This window comes from Rattus norvegicus, chromosome 2, assembly GCF_021556685.1.
Source record: "Rattus norvegicus strain SHRSP/BbbUtx chromosome 2, alternate assembly SHRSP_T2T, whole genome shotgun sequence".
Classification (NCBI taxonomy): Eukaryota; Metazoa; Chordata; class Mammalia; order Rodentia; family Muridae; genus Rattus; species Rattus norvegicus.
This window is the reverse complement of record NC_141535.1, coordinates 179,331,152-179,354,893: the sequence shown is the minus strand read 5'-3', so window position 1 is coordinate 179,354,893 and position 23,742 is coordinate 179,331,152. Positions and strand designations below refer to the sequence as shown.

The 23,742-nt window shown below is 39.1% G+C and overlaps 1 protein-coding gene across 1 annotated transcript; it reads right to left on the bottom strand.

Annotated features, from left to right (window-relative positions):
- Window positions 1-476: 476 nt before the first annotated feature.
- Window positions 477-19,359, bottom strand: LOC134485743 (peptidoglycan recognition protein 3-like). Its single transcript, XM_087637591.1, has 9 exons — window positions 19,039-19,359; window positions 17,132-17,235; window positions 15,124-15,325; window positions 7,126-7,244; window positions 6,327-6,479; window positions 4,923-5,121; window positions 2,460-2,578; window positions 1,602-1,802; window positions 477-560 (listed from the first exon to the last, which is right to left on the bottom strand). The coding sequence occupies exons 2-8, from the start codon at window positions 17,178-17,180 to the stop codon at window positions 1,624-1,626; spliced, it is 1,020 nt and encodes a 339-aa protein (XP_087493717.1). The 5' UTR covers window positions 17,181-17,235; window positions 19,039-19,359; the 3' UTR covers window positions 477-560; window positions 1,602-1,623.
- Between the last annotated feature and the right edge of the window lie 4,383 nt (window positions 19,360-23,742).

The following is a 23,742-nucleotide window of genomic DNA, read 5'->3' as shown; positions in this document are numbered from 1 at the left end:
ATATATCCTTAAAGGTGGATAGTTTGGAGTAAACAGCAATCTAGACCATGCAAGCCTACGGAAGGAGCCTCTGTGAGAGCTGTCAGAGATGGGGGACTCACTAATTCACCTCCAAAGCCAATGACTCTCTGAGGCCTGGAAGTGGTGACTAACTGAAAGAGAAGGGAGCTCTACTTTGACGGATAGTAAGAAAAACCAATAAATCAATATTGATGACTTAGTCATATGCTTCTTTTTTCATTAATTAATTTATTCACTTTATATCCTGGTAGCAGACCCCCTCCCTCTTCTCCTCCCAGTCCCGTCCTCACCATATCCCTCCCTACTTGTTGAAAGAAGAGGAAGCCCCCATTAGGTTTCAGCCTGCCCTGGAGCATCAAATTCCATCAGGATTAAGCATACCCTCTCTCCTTGAGGCATGCTTCTTTAACAGAATATTTGAGACATTAACAGATACTTGAGACTGGGTTATTCATAGTGAACAAAGATTTATTTTCTGTAGTCTGAACTCTGGGAAGTTCAAGGTCATCATCAGGCCAAGGCCTTCTTGCTGTATCATCCTGTGGCAGAGTGGGAAAGCACAAGAGAGTATTCATATGGGGGAGCACACGCATTTTGTTAACAAACTCACTCTTACAGAAACAACGTTAATGATTAATTACATCTAAAAAGGTCCATCTTTCAACACTACTGATTATCAGGGACTAATGTTTCTAATACATGACTATCAAGAGGTTCATTCAAAACCTGACAGGTGTCTTTGGGTGAGACTATTTCTTAGTGGTTTATGACTACTATTGTGACTACTTCCTGTATGAGAGGTGTTAAATTCACCTTTGCTGGGGAGTCTGTACTCAGCCTCTCTCCACACAGAAAAACAGAATCTCTGACAGAAAGGTCTAAGAGGTTTGCATTCTATGTATCCCTGCTGTGTAAATCAGGAGTGGCTGATACATCTCTATGTCTTACCCACTAGACAATTTTCTCCTGATTACATTTTTGTGATGCATTAGGGAAAGTTACAAATGAACAGAGTCAATCTAATGACATTCAAAGGAAGTTGTCTGTGAAAAGAAATGTGAGGTTGTAAGAGATATAAAAAAACTCTAAAGGCAAAAACCCAATCACAGCATCACCAAAGGCAGGTGTTGGGGAGTTCTGTCTCCTTTATAATGATAAAAAGTTCTTCCCTCTGATAAGGAGAAGCTGGTGGAGATTGGGGGTCAAAAGAACAGAAGGGCTTTGGGTTCTCTTTCTCTAAGCTCAGCCAGGCCCAGTCAAGCACAGGTGGACCACAGACACTGTACAGTACCTGCAAACACAGGTTTGCCATGCATGGTTGGTCCTCAGTGCACTCCTAGGACAAGGCACAGATGACTGGAGACAGAGAATCCATTACAGATAAGTCACCACAGTCAGATTGAGTCTTTGAGTAGGTTACTGATATTGTCTCCCAGGAGACCTTGAAGGATATCGATAAGAGAAGACTGAAATGCTGCACAAGAAAGGGTAACTAAGTGAAACATTAAATAAAGGAGGGAACAGAGGTGCAAGACAAGATGAGAGATAAAGACAGATTCATACCAGGAGAAAGAGCATACTTAGATGGCACTGGGGTCTTTTTCAGTGCTTGAGATGAGGCCATGTCTTGATGATGTTGTATAGTGCTTGTCCAGGGGACAGGATGTTGGACACATCACTGTGGCCCATTAGCAGGTAGTTGGAGGCCAGGTACCCCATGGCCACAGCACACTGGATCAGGCTCTGGGCTGCCTCCAGTGAAGCTTCATTTGGAGGCTTTTCTGTAAAACACATTTACTGATGCCATTAAGATCTCAAAGCTGCTTAGCTATACCAGTGACAAGTACCTAGATTCCATTCTTCCCATCTCTCATCTTATGCTTTGCCACAATCTCCATAGCCAACAATTAATTAGGCACAAAATAAAGCCCAAACAGCTGTGTTTTCTGATTCTATCTGGCCAAAATTGCTTTAGAAAATTAAAAACTGCCCTGGAACAGAACATATAACAACATAAATTCTCAGTGTATGCAGAATGTATAGTACACTGGATTTTTTTATGCTATGTCATCACAGGCAATGATACATTCCTACATTATCGCTATTGTTAGTAAGGAAGGGCATATATTTCTCAAATGGAATATCAAGTTTTCAAATGTGCTCCTTTTTTCTCTGTTGCTCCATGCTTACCTTGAATATAGACAGAAGGTGAAATGGAGTTTTGGACTGATGTAGATGAATTGGGGGCAAATATTCTATTTGGGATATGCTCCTAGTAGCAGTCATTCTTTACTGAGAATTTTCTTTAAATCTAAAATATTCTGCTGACCTACCATGTACTTCCAGTGTCACAATATTGCCTCCATTTTTCCTATGCTTCCTGAGTATTCCACATGGTACTTCATTAGACAGAATTCTCTGCCCTACTGATGTCTTACCAACAAAGTTTCCCATAAAGACAATTCCAAGAGCAATATCATTGTATCCATAGGTGTGAGAGCCTTCAATAGTCCAGCCAACTCCTTCATATACTACACCATCTTGACCCACTAGGAAACTAGGGTTGAGTAAAGGAAAACAAAGAAGTCAGTTTGAGGAGCACAATTTGCTTCAACCACTCTAATCCTAAATCCATTCTTTCACCCATTTATCACATACTGTCCAGGTATCCCACATGTCCCAGTGTATAGAAATGCAGAAATGAAAAGCCAAAACACAGCTTTGCACTTTGCATTCATCCCCAGTACTGAATCTAACTCAGCCAAGATGACTGTGGAGCTCCTCAACCTTCTGAGCAATGGGTATTTTGAATATTGATACTCTGGTCCTGAAATGTTCTCCTCCATAGGCTGCATAGAGAATGCCCTCCTCAGTCTCTCTCCTTTACAGTTTTCTTTTTCAGGTGATTGCCATCTCACCTGCTTTCCCTGAACTACTGTGCTTCTTAAGACCCTATGCTTCATCCTTAGGACCCTGGTCTAGCTTTTGTCTTTCCACTGAGTATATTCACCCAGGCTAAACAATCATCAGCTCCCACAACTTCAACTATTTTCTGTAAAATACAGTAGGTCTAGGAAAAAAATTCATACATTTTCTGTAGGTAGAAAATAAGGCATCTTAAATTCCCCATTTTCCCTATCAGAACCCAAATCAATGACTACCCACCAGTCATCCATTGTGTCTCCCATAATGCTTTTAAATTCTTCTATTACTTCCATCCAACAGCCACTGTCCAACTCCAACTTGATCATTGTAACAGTACTCTCCCCGGGGTCTTCCTTCCTTCCAATCTACTCTTAAAATCATACCCATAAGGAAGGGGAGGGGGGAGGGGGATGTTTGCCCGGAAACCGGGAAAGGGAATAACACTTGAAATGTATATAAGAAATACTCAAATTAATAAAAAAAATCATACCCAGGAGGCTGGAGAGATGGCTCCACTCTTGGGAACATTTTGTGCTTTTACATTGGACATGGATTTAGTTCTCAGCACCCACATATCAGTTTACAACCATTTCTAACTCCAGTTACAGAGACTCTAACATCCTCTTCTGACCTCTGCAGGTATCAGGTATGCTTGTAGCATACATATACACTTGCTGGCAAAATACTCACATAAATAAAATAAAATAAATGATTTTTTTAAAAAACCTTTTAAAAGGGTGTAGCTTTCCACAGTCCCCAGTTCCCCTTCACATAAAGTTAGTTTTCATTAGCTTTACTTAAGTCTACATAGTAGTCAGGCTCTTTCAGCCTGTACTCTCATTACCCTTCTCTTGTAAATCCACTTTTAGGTTTGAGTGTGCTGTGTTTCATTTCCTCAAGGATTCATGCTCTGTTCATATCTCAAGGTTTTTAATGTGTAGTTCTTTAACTATAACACTTCCTTTTGCCAAATTCTCCCCCCCCAACACACACATACATTAATCATGTGCCATGAAAGATAGTCCTCTTCATTAACACTTCTCTGACACCTATCACCTCTCAAAACATTTCTGGGCTCATTTTATCTGTGCTCAGATATTCTTCTATCACTGTGCTTAACATTCTGCATTGTTATTGCTTATTGTTTTTCTAACTCTACAGTTCAATGGCAGGTTTAAAAGTTGAGGAATAAGAATCAACTCAGCTGCTTTTTGCCAGTTTGTATTATCCAAATTTGTAGACATGTCCCTATTATCTCTTGTGATTATAGAATAGTCTATGAAAAGTCCTGAAAGATGAAGCAGGTTCTCTCCTACATGTTAAGTGGTCTGGAAAGTCAGGTAAAGCTAGAGCATTAGTGGCACATTGAAAAAGCATCCAAAACTAGACACAACGTTCATTTGTTAAATCCCTAATAAACAACTGAAGTTTATTGCTTTCTAACTCCAAGTCCTACCTGTGAAAAACACAAGGAATCCTTTACATATCTTTTTCTGTTTAACTAAACTAAAAATGTTTCTTGAATATAATCCTGGCATGAAAGGAACCAGAAGAGAATATTGTATCTAACTCCCTGTCTTCAAACAGAAAATGTTTTCCCTACTATAGAGATGAGTCAAACGAGTCCAGAGAGGTTAAATTCCCTGCTTGGTGTGTGGTAGAAGACTAACAAGATTCTAACATCAGAAAAAACAAGTAGGACCTTCTTCCCTTTTCACTTGAACAGGGTATCTAAGAAGGCACACCTGTCCCTTGGGTTTCATAGTTTTGCTTTCTTGTTGCTTCTTATTCATTATTTGATTATGGCAATGTTCCCATTCACAATGGAGAACATGCCTGAGTGGTTAGGTAGCCCAAGCTATGGCCTGAATTCTACTCAATCCATATTCTTTCAAGAATAATGTATGGCAACTGTGTAAAAACACCACCAGCTCTGCTCTCCATGGCTCTGAAGAAACATGTCATTTTCCACTTACTGATATGCAATGTCACAGAAATCTTGTTTGTCCATGTGAAAGGACTGTGTGTCTCTCACACGAATCAAGCAGTCTGCAGATTCATTGCAGCTTTCTCCAGCAGTGTGGATGATGATGACAAATTTGGCTGGAAGTTTCATCTGAGAGCAATGTGTCTCTCTGGCTTCCCAAGCAGTCCGTGTTATGATATTGGGGCATACTATAACAAAGTGAAAAACCAAAGTGGATTGAGAATTTGCTTTGGACTGTCATGAAAACAACATACAGCCAGAGGCTGGTTCACACAAAATGCTTGTGTCCTGCCAATATTAATGTCTTCTAATGTGAACTTCTAGCAGGAATTTGGAAAGGGCAGTTGCCTGGATCAGAGTGTTTTAATGGCACAGAATATGAAAGCTGAAAGGAGCAGATTGGCTAAGCAGAGTCACAGCTGTATATTCTTCAAAACACAAGATAGCTATATGTTTATATGTGTGCCACATAATGAGGTAATATGTACAAACAGCTGACTCTTTAAACTTATCAAGTTTGTGTGAAAATATGAATTCTACAAAGAACTCATAATGTTACAGAATTATGATTATTAAAGAAATACCAGCCCAAATGCAAAAACATTTTTGAAGAAATTTATAACACTAAAAAATGAAATTTAAAATATCATTGGATCTGAGAAAAAGGCTGTGTTAGCAGAAAGCTAACAACATACTTAAAGTGATTATTCATTTTATTGGTTTCAATTTAATGATCATTTTCCCAAAGTAGCACATCATTTCCACTATTCCTTAGCATAACCATTATAATGTCAGTATTAGCTATAAATTCCAAATTTCTTAGCACCATGGAAAAGGTTGGCTGGCTTTGGAAAGGTAGGTGTGTGTGTATGTGTGTGTGTGTGTGTGTGTGTGTGTGTGTGTTTTCCCAAAGTATATAAATATGTCTACTCATTTTCCCTCTTACTTTCCTGTCTTTCACCTATGGTGTCTAACAAACTTCATTTGTATCTTGTATCTTGATCATGTTTTGACTTTCCTCACTGAAGTGACTGTTCCTTGATGGTAGGAGTTTTGTCTTTTTTTTAACTGATACATGGCAAGTCTGAAGATTTAGTGTTTCTTGTAGACTCAGTAAAAATATGAGTGTACACTTATTTATGGCAAGAATGGATTCATGATAATAACATTTTGGTGAGTTCGATAGCCCTGGGAAAACCTGTCTCCTTAACTTCTCCAATTAATAGGGACATTGTCCAGTATTGAAATACTTTTCTAACTTTCCCAATTTCATAGTTATGACACATGTGAGATGTTCCAGGCCAAAGAAACCCTTGGAAATCTAACAGGAGAACACTCCCAAATATATTTGGGGGGTAATGCAATGCTGGGTATTTTAGGTTGAGAATCTGACCTTTTTTGGGTATCTCTGAGTGTTGAGGAACCAAACAGGTTTCTTCTTTTAAAAGAAATGGCTGAATGTACTTGGGTGACAGGTAGCCATTCAGGATGGCAAAGAAGATCAGGTCCTCTGTAACTGGTAGAGCAGCAGGACTGGGGCTGCTTCCTTCATGGGAGTAATATGAAATAAAAACTGTTAGTAAGAAACTGCATGCTGGACAGCACCCACAGTGAGGGCAAATCTCTAGCAAACCTGAGTGACTAGTAGACAGGAAACAAAAAGACAGGCAGAAAGAATGCTTGGTCAGAAATCTAAGCAACCACAATTAGGATCCTCTTCAAAGTGCCAAACCCAGACTAATTTTTTTTCTTGTTTTGACCAATTAACCTTCAACATCATCCCTGCCCTCTATTATGCTCTGACTGGTGCTGGAGGATCATATAAACTACTTCAAGTTCCTTGCTTTGCCTTCTAGTCTCTGTCTTTATCAATAAAAGATACTAAAGGAAGAAATAATCCATGCTTAAGTGCCTCTGTCAACTAATAGATTATTAGCAGATGACTTCAGATTTCATTGGCCATAACTATCAACTCCATATGAGGAGCAGTTTCAGCAACATATCAACAAGTATAGACCATAGATGAGGAAAAAATCTGCAGGTCATAGGGTGCAACGGCAGAAAGGATTTCCAGAACCAATGATTATCAGGGATGACAAATACAGTGTAGGTTACAAAGATATAAGCATTGGCAAAAGCAAGTAGAGGAAGCAGATGGGCCACTTTCTGAGTCTGGAGGAAATTAGCATTACCTATCTTACTGCCAAAGAAGGCAATGCCCAGGGAAACATTATTGTAGCCTTGAGTGTGCAAACCTTGGACATGCCAACCGACACCTTCATACACCTTGCCATCATTCCCAGCCAGGAAGCTGCCAAGGAAAAATAAAGATTTAGTGGTAAACCTTTGTATGAAGAAAATTCAGCAAGCAGTCAACCATTGAACCATTGAAAGGGGTCCCCATTGGAGAAGATAGATAAAGGACTAAAGGAGCTGAAGAGCGACCCCATAAGGACAACAATATCGAAAAGCCAGAGCTCCACCCAAAGAGTACACATGGACAGACTCATGGCTCCAGCTGCATATGTAGCAGAGGAAACCCTTTTTGGGCACCAATGGGAGAACAAGCCCATGGTCCTGCCAAAGCTGGAACCCCTAGTATAAGGGAATTTCAGATCAGTGATGCAGGAAGGGGTGGGTGGTTGGGGGGGAGCACCCTCATAGGAGAAGAGGGGGGGAGATAGGACAGGGGGTTTATGGATGGGAAACATGGAAAGGGGGATAATCTTAGAAATATAAATAAAAAATATCTAATAAAAATAGAAAATTCATTTCCCCAAAGTGGTCCTAGCGACTCATAAAAGAATGAACTTTCAATAACATAACAATGGGGAACAGGTAATTTTAGACCTTCTAAAGAAATAGGAATATATGTAAATTTTGGTTTTGACTTAGATTATGTTTTTCACATGAAATTACCCTTAGATTACATGTGTTTCTCAGTTAAGAAGTACTCATTTTATTTAAAGTAGAATTTGAATGTGTGACTTTCCAGTGTCTAAGGACAATTAATTACATCTTTTCAAGTGCCTGCTAGTTAATTCATTATGTTGTTATTATTATTTGGGATGGGCAGGCTTTGAAACATTTTCTTGGCCTTTTAAAGAGGCTTGCCTGGAACTTACTGCAGAGCATAAAGCTGGCCTTTAAGTCATGGCAATCCTCCTGCTATAGATTCATAAGAGTTGTGATTACAGTTATTCATCCCTACACCCAGCTGAATATATCATATTTTTTGTTTCTGTTTTTAACTATAGCTGGATCCTCAGGCAGTTCAATGTCCAATTTTCTGAGGAACCTCCAGACTGATTTCCAGAATGGTTTTACCAGTCTGCAATCCCACCAACAATGGAGGTGTGTTCCTCTTTCTCCACATCCTCGCCAGCATCTGCTGTCACCTGAGTTTTTGATCTTAGCCATTCTCACTGGTGTGAGGTGAAATCTCAGGGTTGTTTTGATTTGCATTTCCCTTATGACTAAAGATGTTGAACATTTCTTTAGGTGTTTCTCAGCCATTCGGCATTCCTCAGATGTGAATTCTTTGTTTAGCTCTGAACCCCATTTTTTAATAGGGTTATTTGTTTCCCTGCGGTCTAACTTCTTGAGTTCTTTGTATATTTTGGATATAAGGCCTCTATCTGTTGTAGGATTGGTAAAGATCTTTTCCCAATCTGTTGGTTGCCGTTTTGTCCTAACCACAGTGTCCTTTGCCTTACAGAAGCTTTGCAGTTTTATGAGATCCCATTTGTCGATTCTTGATCTTAGAGCATAAGCCATTGGTGTTTTGTTCAGGAAATTTTTTCCAGTGCCCATGTGCTCCAGATGCTTCCCTAGTTTTTCTTCTATTAGTTTGAGTGTGTCTGGTTTGATGTGGAGGTCCTTGATCCACTTGGACTTAAGCTTTGTACAGGGTGATAAGCATGGATCGATCTGCATTCTTCTACATGTTAACCTCCAGTTGGACCAGCACCATTTGCTGAAAATGCTATCTTTTTTCCATTGGATGGTTTTGGCTCCTTTGTCAAAAATCAAGTGACCATAGGTGTGTGGGTTCATTTCTGGGTCTTCAATTCTATTCCATTGGTCTATCTGTCTGTCTCTGTACCACTACCATGCAGTTTTTATCACTATTGCTCTGTAATACTGCTTGAGTTCAGGGATAGTGATTCCCCCTGAAGTCCTTTTATTGTTGAGGATAGCTTTAGCTTTAGCTATCCTGGGTTTTTTGTTATTCCAGATGAATTTGCAAATTGTTCTGTCTAACTCTTTGAAGAATTGGATTGGTATTTTGATGGGGATTGCATTAAATCTGTAGATTGCTTTTGGTAAAATGGCCATTTTTACTATATTAATCCTGCCAATCCATGAGCATGGGAGATCTTTCCATCTTCTGAGGTCTTCTTCAATTTCTTTCCTCAGTGTCTTGAAGTTCTTATTGTACAGATCTTTTACTTGCTTGGTTAAAGTCACACCGAGGTACTTTATATTATTTGGGTCTATTATGAAGGGTGTCGTTTCCCTAATTTCTCTCTCGGCTTGTTTCTCTTTTGTATAGAGGAAGGCAACTGATTTATTTGAGTTAATTTTATACCCAGCCACTTTGCTGAAGTTGTTTATCAGCTTTAGTAGTTCTCTGGTGGAACTTTTGGGATCACTTAAATATACTATCATGTCATCTGCAAATAGTGATATTTTGACCTCTTCTTTTCCGATCTGTATCCCCTTGATCTCCTTTTGTTGTCTGATTGCTCTGGCTAGAACTTCAAGAACTATATTGAATAAGTAGGGAGAGAGTGGGCAGCCTTGTCTAGTCCCTGATTTTAGTGGGATTGCTTCAAGTTTCTCTCCATTTAGTTTAATGTTAGCAACTGGTTTGCTGTATATGGCTTTTACTATGTTTAGGTATGGGCCTTGAATTCCTATTCTTTCCAGGACTTTTATCATGAAGGGGTGTTGAATTTTGTCAAATGCTTTCTCAGCATCTAATGAAATAATCATGTGGTTCTGTTCTTTCAGTTTGTTTATATAATGGATCACGTTGATGGTTTTCCGTATATTAAACCATCCCTGCATGCCTGGGATGAAGCCTACTTGATCATGGTGGATGATTGTTTTGATGTGCTCTTGAATTCAGTTTGCCAGAATTTTATTGAGTATTTTTGCGTCGATATTCATAAGGGAAATTGGTCTGAAGTTCTCTTTCTTTGTTGTGTCTTTGTGTGGTTTAGGTATAAGAGTAATTGTGGCTTCGTAGAAGGAATTCGGTAGTGCTCCATCTGTTTCAATTTTGTGGAATAGTTTGGATAATATTGGTATGAGGTCTTCTATGAAGGTTTGATAGAATTCTGCACTAAACCCGTCTGGACCTGTTTTTAACTATAAGACCAAGTACTTGAGTATTCTCTAAAACAAGCAACCTGAAATAAAGAGTTTTTTTATACTGACTCCTCACAGATTCACACAGGTTCTTAATCACAAAAGGTTTTTTTGTTCATTTTTGTTTAATTTCAAACCATGTCTAAATTCTTTTATTCTACTATTTTTAAAAATTTCTGTCCATTCTGCCTCTCTCTCTAGTTTTTAATCCAACCTTGAAAATGATGTTTCATGACTCTTGCTATATAGAACCTTCTACTAGATCGTGAATTTCAGAGAAAACTTAACAAAGAAAGAACAATTTCCAAGGTTAAATAATGCCCCTGCTCCAAGGCAGGCTATTTCCTTTTTTCTGAGATCCTTTGGAAGCATGCCCACCACTGTTCTGCTTTTTGATGTTTCCCGCAGTACATCTGTTATTTCTTTAGAGACCTTGATTGGATATTTCAGAACTTATTTCTATATGCATTTTAAATTCCCCATGTCTACTCTTTCTTCTTCATATAATGGTGAGTTTTCTTATTCTTGAGGTTAATGAGAAAAACCTTCAATAGACCCCTTACATATATACTCACTGTACAATGTAAAAATCTTTTATACCTCACACTCATATCAACCCAGGGATTTTTCTTTATCATTCCCCGTGCCCACTCATCCCCTTGTCATATCCAGTGGTCATTCAGGGTAGTAAATGGGAAAATGCTTCATGCAACTGAGCCCTGACTAGAAGCAAATAAGAGTGGGCTATATCAACACACAGTTTTGACATAATTCTGAATCCATGCCCTTTGCCATGTGCTACTTTAAACATATTCTTTGGATTCCATAGAATGTAGCATTTTCCTTTAGTTAATGAAGAGAGTAACCCTTCTCTTCCACACTGCTACCAGTTGGGTAATAGCAATGAAGACCCTTGTGATCTATCATGCTGGGTGTTTCCAGGCCTGGCAGCACTTGGTACATAACTTTCTGTGTGTCCTTTCATGATCTTCCAGAGTAAAAGAACCTTTGAATACAGAGCTTAGAGTTGTGCCTCCAAATTGTTCTGGATTTGTTTTTTTAGTTCTTTTTTTCTAACACTCTTTTGCCACAAACACAGCACAAATGAAGCTCTGAAAATAGAAGCTATGGAATAAGAAAAACAAGAAGAATGCTTCAAGAAGTAACATTAAGCATTAGTTGGTTCTTTGAGAAAATCAACAAGATACATAAACCCTTAGCCAGACTAAGGAGAGGACACAGAGTGTGTGTCCAAATTAACAAAATCAGAAATGCAAAGGGAGACATAACTACAGATTCAGAGGAAATTAAAAAATGATCAAATCTTACTATAAAAGCCTATATTCAAAAAACTTGAAAATCTACAGGAAATGGACAATTTCCTAGACAGATACCAGGTACTGAAGTTAAATCAGGAACAGATAAACCAGTTAAACAACCCCATAACTCCTAAGGAAATAGAAGCATTCATTAAAAGTCTCCAAATCAAAAAGAGCCCAGGTCCAGATGGGTTTAGTGCAGAATTCTATCAAACCTTCATAGAAGACCTCATACCAATATTATCCAAACTATTTCACAAAATTGAAACAGATGGATCACTACCGAATTCCTTCTATGAAGCCACAATTACTCTTATACCTAAACCACACATAGACCCAACAAAGAAAGAGAACTTCAGACCAATTTCCCTTATGAATATCGATGCAAAAATACTCAAGAAAATTCTGGCAAACCGAATCCAAGAGCACATCAAAACAATCATCCACCATGATCAAGTAGGCTTCATCCCAGGCATGCAGGGATGGTTTAATATACGGAAAACCATCAACGTGATCCATTATATAAACAAACTGAAAGAACAAGACCACATGATCATTTCATTAGATGCTGAGAAAGCATTTGACAAAATTCAACACGCCTTCATGATAAAAGTCCTGGAAAGAATATGAATTCAAGGCCCATACCTAAACATAGTAAAAGCCATATACAGCAAACCAGTTGCTGACATTAAACTAAATGGAGAGAAACTTGAAGCAATCCCACTAAAATCAGGGACTATACAAGGCTGCCCACTCTCTCCCTACTTATTCAATATAGTTCTTGAAGTTCTAGCCAGAGCAATCAGACAACAAATGGAGGTCAAGGGGATACAGATTGGAAAAGAAGAAGTCAAAATATCACTATTTGCAGATGATATGATAGTATATTTAAGTGATCCCAAAAGTTCCACCAGAGAACTACTAAAGCTGATAAACAACTTCAGCAAAGTGGCTGGGTATAAAATTAACTCAAATAAATCAGTAGCCTTCCTCTACACAAAAGAGAAAAAAGCCGAGAAAGAAATTAGGGAAACGACACCCTTCATAATAGACCCAAATACTGTAAAGTACCTCGGTGTGACTTTAACCAAGCAAGTAAAAGATCTGTACAATAAGAACTTCAAGACACTGAAGAAAGAAATTAAAGAAGACCTCAGAAGATGGAAAGATCTCCCATGCTCATGGATTGGCAGGATTAATATAGTAAAAATGGCCATTTTGGGGCTGGGGATTTAGCTCAGTGGTAGAGCGCTTACCTAGGAAGCGCAAGGCCCTGGGTTCGGTCCCCAGCTCCGAAAAAAAAGAACCAAAAAAAAAATGGCCATTTTACCAAAAGCGATCAACAGATTCAATGCAATCCCCATCAAATTACCAATCCAATTCTTCAAAGAGTTAGACAGAACAATTTGCAAATTCATCTGGAATAACAAAAAACCCAAAATAGCTAAAATTACCTTCAACAATAAAAGGACTTCAGGGTGAATCACTATCCCTGAACTCAAGCAGTATTACAGAGCAATAGTGATAAAAACTGCATGGTATTGGTACAGAGACAGACAGATAGACCAATGGAATAGAATTGAAGACCCAGAAATGAACCCACACACCTATGGTCACTTGATTTTTGACAAAGGAGCCAAAACCATCCAATGGAAAAAAGATAGCATTTTCAGCAAATGGTGCTGGTCCAACTGGAGTTCAACATGTAGAAGAATGCAGATCGATCCATGCTTATCACCCTGTACAAAGCTTAAGTCCAAGTGGATCAAGGACCTCCACATCAAACCAGACACACTCAAACTAATAGAAGAAAAACTAGGGAAGCATCTGGAACACATGGGGACTGGAAAAAATTTCCTGAACAAAACACCAAGGGCTTATGCTCTAAGATCAAGAATCGACAAATGGGATCTCATAAAACTGCAAAGCTTCTGTAAGGCAAAGGACACTGTGGTTAGGACAAAACAGCAACCAACAGATTGGGAAAAGATCTTTACCAATCCTACAACAAATAGAGGCCTTATATCCAAAATAAACATAGAACTCAAGAAGTTAGACTGCAAGGAGACAAATAACCCTATTAAAAATGGGGTTCAGAGCTAAACAAAGAATTCACATCTGAGGAATGCCGAATGGCTGAGAAACACCTAAAGAAATGTTCAACATCTTTAGTCATAACGGAAATGCAAATCAAAACAACCCTGAGATTTCACCTCACACCAGTGAGAATGGCTAAGATCAAAAACTCAGGTGACAGCAGATGCTGGCGAGGATGCGGAGAAAGAGGCACACCCCTCCATTGTTGGTGGGATTGCAGACTGGTACAACCATTCTGGAAATCTGTCTGGAGGTTACTCAGAAAATTGGACATTGAACTGCCTGAGGATCCAGCTATACCTCTCTTGGGCATATACCCAAAAGATGCCCCAATATATAAAAAAGACACGTGCTCCACTATGTTCATCGCAGCCTTATTTATAATAGCCAGAAGCTGGAAAGAACCCAGATGCCCTTCAACAGAGGAATGGATACAGAAAATGTGGTACATCTACACAATGGAATATTACCTAGCTATCAAAAACAACGAGTTTATGAAATTCGTAGGCAAATGTTTGGAACTGGAAAATATCATCCTGAGTGAGCTAACCCAATCACAGAAAGACATACATGGTATGCACTCATTGATAAGTGGCTATGAGCCCAAATGCTTGAATTACCCTAGATGCCTAGAACAAATGAAACTCAAGACAGATGATCAAATTGTGAATGCTTCACTCCTTCTTTAAAAGGGGAACAAGAATACCCTTGGCAGGGAAGAGAGAGGCAAAGATTAAAACAGAGACTGAAGGAACACCCATTCAGAGCCTGCCCCACATGTGGCCCATACATATACAGCCACCCAATTAGACAAGATAGATGAAGCAAAGAAGTGCAGACCGACAGGAGCCGGATGTAGATCGCTCCTGAGAGACACAGCCAGAATACAGCAAATACAGAGGCAAATGCCAGCAGCAAACCACTGAACTGAGAATAGGACCCCCGTTGAAGGAATCAGAGAAAGTACTGTAAGAGCTTGAAGGGGCTCGAGACCCCGTATGTACAACAATGCCAAGCAACCAGAGCTTCCAGGGACTAAGCCACTACCTAAAGACTATACATGGACTGACCCTGGACTCTGACCTCATAGGTAGGAATGAATATCCTAGTAAGAGCACCAGTGGAAGGGGAAGCCCTGGGTCCTGCTAAGACTGAACCCCCAGTGAACTAGACTGTTGGGGGGAGGGCGGCAATGGGGGCAGGGTTGGGAGGGGAACACCCATAAGGAAGGGGAGGGGGGAGGGGGATATTTGCCCAGAAACCGGGAAAGGGAATAACACTCGAAATGTATATAAGAAATACTCTAGTTAATAAAAAAAAGAAAGAAAAGAAAAACAAGGAGAATGCTTCAAGAAGTAAAATTAAGCATTTGCTTTGGAGATCTCACCAGTCTCTTACTTGAAAGCCACATCACACCAGCCTTTATTGTGGACATAATGGGACTGTAGAACCCGCAAAACCTGGCTGCAAGAGGTCTGTTCTTGACATTGCATCCTGGTAACCTGCTCTATGATGAGGTAGGGCACAGGCAGGCTCAGTGGGACTCTGCAGGTGAGTGAACTTGCTCCCCCTTCTTTTCGGGAAACTATGGTAGGACTGCCTGTAAGAGAGACCACAGAACAGCATGTAACAGACCCTACTGAAATCACTAACCCCCTATCTATGATGTATGGAAGTCGTAAAAGGAGCTTCTCCAACCAAAACCTTCTATTTTCATCTCTATAGCCCAGTCTGGACCAGAACTCATCCAAATCTCTTTTCTCTGTTAAATTGCCTGTTTTGTAGGAGCAACTGCTGAAATTATGAACCTCTTTGTATCTTTAGGAATGGAGCATAAGAAATATGGGATATAAGGACTGAAGAAAGAGCCTAGAGAAAATTATCTTGATTAAATTACCTAAACTATGGAGTCCTGTGGAAAGCACAGTGATTCATATATTTCTGTCTCCAGGAACAATATGTGTTTCATACATCTGTTAAGTTTGGTTCAGATAATGGCAATCTTCTTAGTTTGTGCTACTTAACGTGTATGCACGTTTCTGTTGGTAGTTATGCATGTAACTCAGGGAAAGCAATGCTGTTCTAATTAGGGGTGAGGGAAGGCTTTGGTGCTGCTAGAGGGTGGGTTGAACAAAAGTGGATATAATTAAGGTTTCACTAGGGCAGTATACTGGGACAATAAATCCCACAGCACTCTGGGAAATAAAGAACAGTCATCATCCAGAAAGTAATCATATACAAAGCAGAACTAGCCAACTGACGGAGGCCTAGTATCAACTCATTTACACATATAGGCAAGTTACTTCCTCATCAGTCCTTTGTATCCTTATCCACAAAATGAAAAGATTAACTATGTACTCTTTGATTTGTGAGTTTCTCCAGCACTAATTTCATGCAATCTAGTATCATGTCTACTGAAGAATAGAAGGCCAAGAAATAATTACGTTATCACAGAAATGTGAAAATATGCTCAGCATCAGAATGACCAAACTCTAATCCATTTAATTCAACAGAATGCACTTATATTTTCTTCTTGTTGAATCACTTTGTAAAATAATAAGACACACTGAGGTACTGTACAGGCAGCAGCATTTCACTAACAATTATTATTCATAAATGTTAACTTTATACTGGGTGTAACTATGATGATGATGATGGTCGTGGTGGTGATGGTGACAATAATGACAAAGACAAGATGGGGAGACAATTAGGGATATAAATTACCTCATGTTCATTATTTGAACACTGGGTTAAACCTTTATAGTAAACTGACTAGATATAGAATCATTGAAGAGACAAAGCTCTAAGCTTGTCTATAAGGGATTATCCAGATTGGGTTAGTTAAACTGGGAAACATCTGCCCTTAATTTAGGTAGCACATTCCATTAGCTGGGTGACCAGAATGAATAAGAGGTGTAAAGCACCAGCATTCACTACTCTTTGCATTACAGATGTGGAAAAAAGTGACCAAATACCTTAAGTTCCTGCCACCACGTTTTCTGAACATTTTGGTATATGTACACACATGCATACATATATACAAACATACATCATGAAACTGCAAGCCAAAATAAACCTGTTCCCAATATTTTGTTATAGAAAAGTAATCAATACATTAACTAATTGATTCACTAATATCAATTAGTCTAATATCAATATCAAGAAGTGGTTGGTTGGTATATTCTTTCTTTTATGAAATCAAATAAGAATCATATATTAACTTGTGCATAATTGAAAAAATCACAACAGCTGGCAGTACTGGAAATTGGTCAATTCCTGAGCAGTGCCACAAGTTTCAAATCTATACATGTTGTAGCAAAGACAGTATTGGTAACATTTTCGGTAAATGAAAAAAATTGTGTGTATCTCAAAAAAAGCACTTTTGATAAGAAGAAAGAAAACTTACCACAGGCCACAAGACTCAGAGCAGAGAAGGGAAGAAGCCTGCGCAGCATCTTCAAATGGTCCCAGGACACCAGCGTGGAGTTTGGTAGTCAGTCCTGGAGGGAGCTGCCCTTGGAGAACACTGACAGTTAAAATGACTATGATAACTGCATAGCACCCTATTTGTATCTCTATTCCCTGGTTCACTTCTGAGGACCAGCACATGGCTCAGGCTTCCCACAGGTATCTGGAGATGACAGTTGTTCCATAATGTGCAGATCCTATTGTCTGTATCTAGCAGGTCCCCTCCACACCCACATTGTGCAGGTTCTTTGCAGTGGAGGTAGCTAATACTGAGCCTTTCACAGTGGGCAAAGGAAACTATGTCTAAAGTCCTTCAGTAGTAGTAGTAACAGCTTTGCATAAATTCTTTCTGTATAAATTCATTTCTCATGCTACAGTTTATATTTATCTCTTACAAAATTCCCTATAAGACAAAATCCCTGTAAAACTATTCTTTTTTCTGAGAAGAATACTAAGAAGCATTAAATGGTAAAGAGGGACATGTTTGGGCTTTATCACTGGCACCACTGGACAATCAGAAGTATGGAAAGCCATAGATTCAAGTTCCGCATTCTAAATTGCTGAGGAATGATCAATCAACCACAACTCTAATGTAAAGATAACAACCAGTTCTTTCCATTCACTGATCACATTCTGTTGTCCAAATAATGTGTGAAGACTCTTTATTCACTTCACGAAGCCTCAAAATGACCTGTGAAAGCATTAATTCATATATTCGAAATTCTCAAAGGCCCCTCTTAGCCAGACCTGTTACATTCTAAAGCCTCTACTAGAAACCTGAATTGCTGCCTTTGCTTGTGTTGGTAGATATTCTCAGCAGGGACTAAGCTATAAAGTACAGGGTTATTTTGATTCTCCCCAGATCCAAGAATCTTTTCTACTTTTGTTGGCAGTACTTACTCACACTTAGTATAAAATGTCCACTCTCTTGGTTGTGAACTCAGTCACCAACTTTCCTCAGTTGAGAAACAATGCAGGAAATGTTGAAGTGAAATGGTATAGTCATCCCCTGCTGTTTGAACACTACACTTGATTCCAACAGATAGAAATTTTTAACATTACAGCTTAAGAACTGAGCAAAGGCTTCTAGATCAATAAGCACACACATAATCAAATAACACACAAGATCCCATTCATTCAGCAAACTTTCCCTTAGCTAACCTTCCCCAGAGGATCACATCACAGTGGGTCATGCAACTCATATACACCTGAGGGAAATTCAACCTCTTCATTAGCAAAATGAAAGGCAAGAACCAACTTGCCCATGATGGGAGCCCTGCCAACTCATCTCCCAGAAAAGGATCTGCCTTCTGAAAACTACTGGAAACCATTGTCAGTCATGCTTAAGAGGAAACTTGGATCCTGGTCATGTAACTTTTCTGCTTCTCTAACTGTAAGTATTAATGCCACAAGCCATACCTTGACCTTGTCAAATCACATACTTGAACTGTGAATGATGAAAACAGGCCGGATCCTGCAGGCCACTGAACTTATGGCCTTTCTTGCTACTACCCAACTTCCAATTTCAAGTTGACAGCACAGGCTGAAGCCTGATTTGCATTGCTGTGCATCCTCTATGCATAAAATAAAATATAGGGAATGTTTCAAGGCTTGAAAGACAAGGAAGAAGTTGTGTTGAGGCAAATCCAAAACCGACAGCTTATTAAAGAAGATAAAGGAGTGCTAGTTCCTAATTTATCTAGACAGATGGAAAACTTTTTGGTTTGGAGGACAGCTTAAACAAGATGGATAAAGATAAATTCATTCACCACATTTAAGTGGTTCCGTATGGCTTTAGCCTCTTTAAAAAAAGGGTATTTTGAAAACATTCACATTCAGAAATACCTGAGTACTTTGTGATGTCCAAATCCAACAGGGTAGATTGTAGTCCTTTCTCCCCTGATTGTGTGCAGATTTTCTTCTTTAGTCTTGTCCTCCAGTCCCTGCTTCTTCTCTATCAGGTGTCTCCTCCTCCAGCCTTTGCTTTCTGTAGCTCTAGAAGGCACACCTTCCCTGGTTCTCAGTCTCTGCTTCCCAAAGAGAAGCTGACAGGGAGAGGTTTCCCTAATGAAAGAGACAGGGGTTTAAGGCTCAGTGACGCTTCAATACACTGAGATGAATTCAAATGAAATAAGACTGGGATCTACAGTAAGTACCTGGGGAAAACCCTGTGAATAAACTGAGTTTCCTCCTCCCTAGGGAAGACCTGAATTGCCACATCCTTTAGAGTGTCATTCAATAAGACCTGTCAAACTGGGTCTGCCACAAAGAAAGGAAAATAGATTTGAAGGACCACAAACTGCTAACTAGACAGAGACTAGTTCTCTATGGCATATTCTAGGTGTAGAGATTGAAACAGATAAAATGTATACTTACTCTCCAGGAATTAGGACCAGGTCCTAATTTGATCAGGTAATAATATGCATGTTCTATTTTTGCTTTGCTTTCTTCTATGCTTAAATGTTTCCTCTCTTGTGACCACAACATAGCCTACAAACACATCAAGACAGTTGCTTCAATGTATGCACTTGCAGAAATGAGCCCTTAACAAAAAATATTTCATTTAAAAGTAGCCCTCCCTTTGGGTGGCCTGAATTTATAAACCTTATACTTGAAAGGCAATAGTTTTTCCACAATTTTGGATCTGAGTAGAAGACTGTTAGTTAAAATTAATTATATAGCCTTCATCCTTATAAATACATCATCAGTTAAGAAATATATCATTTACAAAGCATTTCCACTGACACTGGATGACACTAGAGTATACTGTTATCTCTGTCAGAATGACTCTGGGCTTTACTTGCATAAGGGGTACCATGAATAACTGTGTTAACTTCTGGAAACATTTAAGGTATCTGAAATCTAGAGGAAGCTTGTCATGGCATAATATTTAAGATAATTGAAATCACATATGCAAAGGTGAAGGTCTCATCATGGCACTGAACTCACAGGATACATGATGTTTGACACACTTATTTTCTTTTCTGGTCTGTTTCCTCAGCTGCCAGATGGAAATGGCAACATTTACATAATTGTCATGAAGTTTCAAGAACTCTGAATATGTGTGCATGTAGAGAGGGTTACACAAAGCTGTTTCACCCATGGCAGGGGCTTGTAGTTGGATGCTGCCTCTTGTTGATTTCACAGGTATGCTTCCTTCTGCCATTTCCCTACCTCCTCTCCATCCTTCCGAGCACCAACTTGCCTGTTAAAATTTGGGGTTTTTAGGGGAAACCCATCCAATCAAAAGGACATTTTAGATATGCTAATAAGGAAATACAAAATACTAAGGACTACATTCCTTAGACTCCTGGGATTCAATATTCATCTGTCTAACATATAGTTAGTGAGAAACTACTGCACAGAAGATGAATATTCAGCAATAGAAAAACAGGTAAGTTCCCTGAAGCTGCAGAGTACTTTACAGGGCTGTGTTTGGTGGTGTTGCTCCAGTCTCAATCCCTTCATTCATTAGCACTTTCAGAGTGGTGATATATCAGTGTTACCATTACTTTTTAATGCACTTACCTTAATACTCTATTAGAGGAAGTGTCTCTAGCATTTTTTTGATTATATTCTTTTTATAGGAAAGGCAGAACAGGGTTTTCCTCCTTGTTAACTTTCAAGCCTTTAATTCAAGGAGTGGATTCAAATGACTCCCAGCATTTTCTGAATGAGGCCACTTTTAGTTTTTATGTCATCATGAACAAAATGTTTTACAATTAATGAGTTTAGACTTACAGATGTTGTTGTTGATGTGAGAATTGTTCCATTCAAATTAGGTGTTGAAGTTCTCAAACTAGACAGTACAAATCTCCCAATTGCTTTTTATCCAATTTGATAAATATTTGACGGCTATATTCAACAGTTCTCAACTTGTGAGTCATGCCCCATATGGGAAAACTCTATCTTAAATATATTTGCCGTATGATTCATAAAAATAGCAAAATTAGATTTGAAGTAGCAACAAAAAATAATTTTATAGTTGGGGTCACCACATCATGAGAACTGTATTGAAGGATAGCGGCATTAGGCAGATTGAGAATCACAATAAGGCCCTTATTGCTCCTGATATATAAAATGTTTCTGTTCCTATGGTAACTTCTCCACTCTTGAAATTGTCTGTTTCTCAAAGAAACACTGATTTTTTTTTTACTTGAAGGTGCCACCAAATGATCACAATTTTGGTAATAATGTTTATTTGATGTTGAGGATGCTCTAGACACATCAATTTGAACCATTCAATTTGGGTAAAAAAATCTTTAAATAACATTTTAAGACTTACATTTTGTACAGTTTTTCAATTCTTTTGTCTTGCATTATTATATAAGGTTAATGGGTTTAATATAATTTTTAAAGGAATAAAATTAAAACTTAGTTTGACTTGTCTTACTGCTCTAGAAATGTGGGGATAATGTGCTGGGTTGGCACAGGATTCCAGGTAGGAGTATGGACTTGGCATAGGCAAGACAGCAGGAAATTCATCAGGTTAGAACACTGAGAGAGAAAGAATTCAGAGAGAGGGCAGGGCATGTGAGGCTTGCACTGTCAGACAGGATTCTGTTTTCTAGTCACTCTATTGGTTTAAGATTTTTGGTGAGTGGGCTGAAACGATTGATATTCACACTTACTTTTGAAAGGTATATATTGCTCCCCTTTCTTTTGTTGGCTTTGGGAAAACTTGGACTGAGTTAAAGCAGGACTCAGAGTTGAAAGTAGTTCAGAAGACTGATAATCTCTGGCCATTAAACATTCTAACTATGCTGAATGCTGAAGCTGCTGATTTCTAGAAAAAAAAAAGCAAATAAAAAACAAAAAATGGAAGAAACAATAGTATCTCTTTAATTAATTTTATGCTCTTAAACTACTGGTGTTAATAGCCGAAGCCAGTTTTTTTTTAAATATTTGTTTGTTTGATGGATATTTTTATTTACAATTCAAATGTCATCCCCTTTCCAGGTTTCCCACCAATAACTGCCCTATCCAATACCCTCCCTGTTCTTCTACGAGTGTGTTGCCCCCACCCACCGACCCATTCACACCTTGCCCTGACATTCCCCTACCCTGGGGGATTCCAGACTTGGCAGGACCAAGGGCTTCTCCTCACATTGGTGCCCAACAAGGCCATCCTCTACTGTGTATGCAGCAGGAGTCATGGGTCTGTCCATGAGTAATCTTTGGGTGGTGGTTTAGTCTCTAGGAGCTCTAGTTGCTCATTATTGTTGTTCGTATGAGGTTGCAAACGCCTTCCATTCCTTCAATCCTTTCTCTAACTCCTCCAATGGACTCCATTCTCATTCGAAAGTTGGCTTCTAGCATTCGCCACGATATTTGTCATGCTCTGGCAGAGGCTTTCAGGAGACAGATATATAAGGCTCCTGTGTGCATGCACTTCTTGGCAACAGCAATGTTGACTGTGTTTGGTGGCTCTATGTATATGGGCTGGATCCTCAGGGAGGGGGCAGGCGCTGAATGGCCATTCCTTCAGTCTCTGATCCAAACTTTGTCTAAACATCTCTTATGAATATTTTTGATCCCCCTTTTAGAATGACTGAGGTATTGAACTTTGGTCATTCTTCTTGAGCTTCATGTATCTGTGGATTGTATCTTGGGTAATCTGAGCTTTTGGGCTAATATCCACTTATCAGTGAGTGAATACCATATATATATATATATATATATATATATATATATACACATATATATATATATAGTGATTGGATTGCATCACTCAGGATGGTATTTTCTAGTTATATCCTTTTGTTTATGAATTTCATGAATTCATTGTTTTTAATAGCTGAGTAATACTCCATTGTGTAGATGTAGCACATTTTCTGTATCTATTCCTCTGTTGAAGGTCATCTGGGTTGTTTTCACCTTCTGGCTATTATAAATAAGGCTGCTATGAACATAGTGGAACATGTATCTTCGTGATATGTTGGAGCATCTTTTGAATGTATGCCCAGGAGTGGTATAGCTGGATCCTCAGGTAGTCAGTCTTATGTCCAATTTCATGAGGAACCTCCAGACTGATTTCCAGAGTTGTACGAGTCTACCATTCCACGAGCAGTGGAGGAGTGTTTTTCTTTCTCTACATCCTCACCAGCACCTGTTGTCACCTGAGTTTTTAATCTTAGCCATTCTGACTGGTATGAGGTGGAATCTGTTGTTGTAAAATTATAAAAATAATAAAGAGTAACGGTGTCTTTTACCCTGCTAGCTCTGTACCGCGGTGCCCAGATATCTGCTAGATTATCTTGGCGGACACATCCCAGCCGCACACTTTCCTACACTCAAATCCTCACATAAAAGAACACACAACACAATAATCTTAGATCCAATTGGTAAGATATAATTGCCCACTTAAACATACAATGCCCAGTACTATCCATCCCTTGAGAACATTAATAACAACCTGTAAATACGCAGAGCAGAATCTTAACATCACCTGCCATCTTGTCCTGCCACGGCTTCTCAGCACCTTTCCTCCACTGAGTCTCCTCCTTTCTCCCCTAGTCTCCTCCTCTTCCTTCAAACTTCTCTTCCGCC

Excerpts from the sequence above, each read along its gene's own strand:
- LOC134485743 (XM_087637591.1), bottom strand. The coding sequence starts at position 17,180 with ATGCTGCGCAGGCTTCTTCCCTTCTCTGCTCTGAGTCTTGTGGCCTGT. Across the intron at positions 5,122-6,326 it reads CTCAGAGATACCCAAAAAAG|TATGCCCCAATATCATAACA; the intron begins GTCAGATTCTCA and ends ACTTTGTTATAG. Across the intron at positions 2,579-4,922 it reads TTCTGTGACATTGCATATCA|TTTCCTAGTGGGTCAAGATG; the intron begins GTAAGTGGAAAA and ends ACTCAACCCTAG.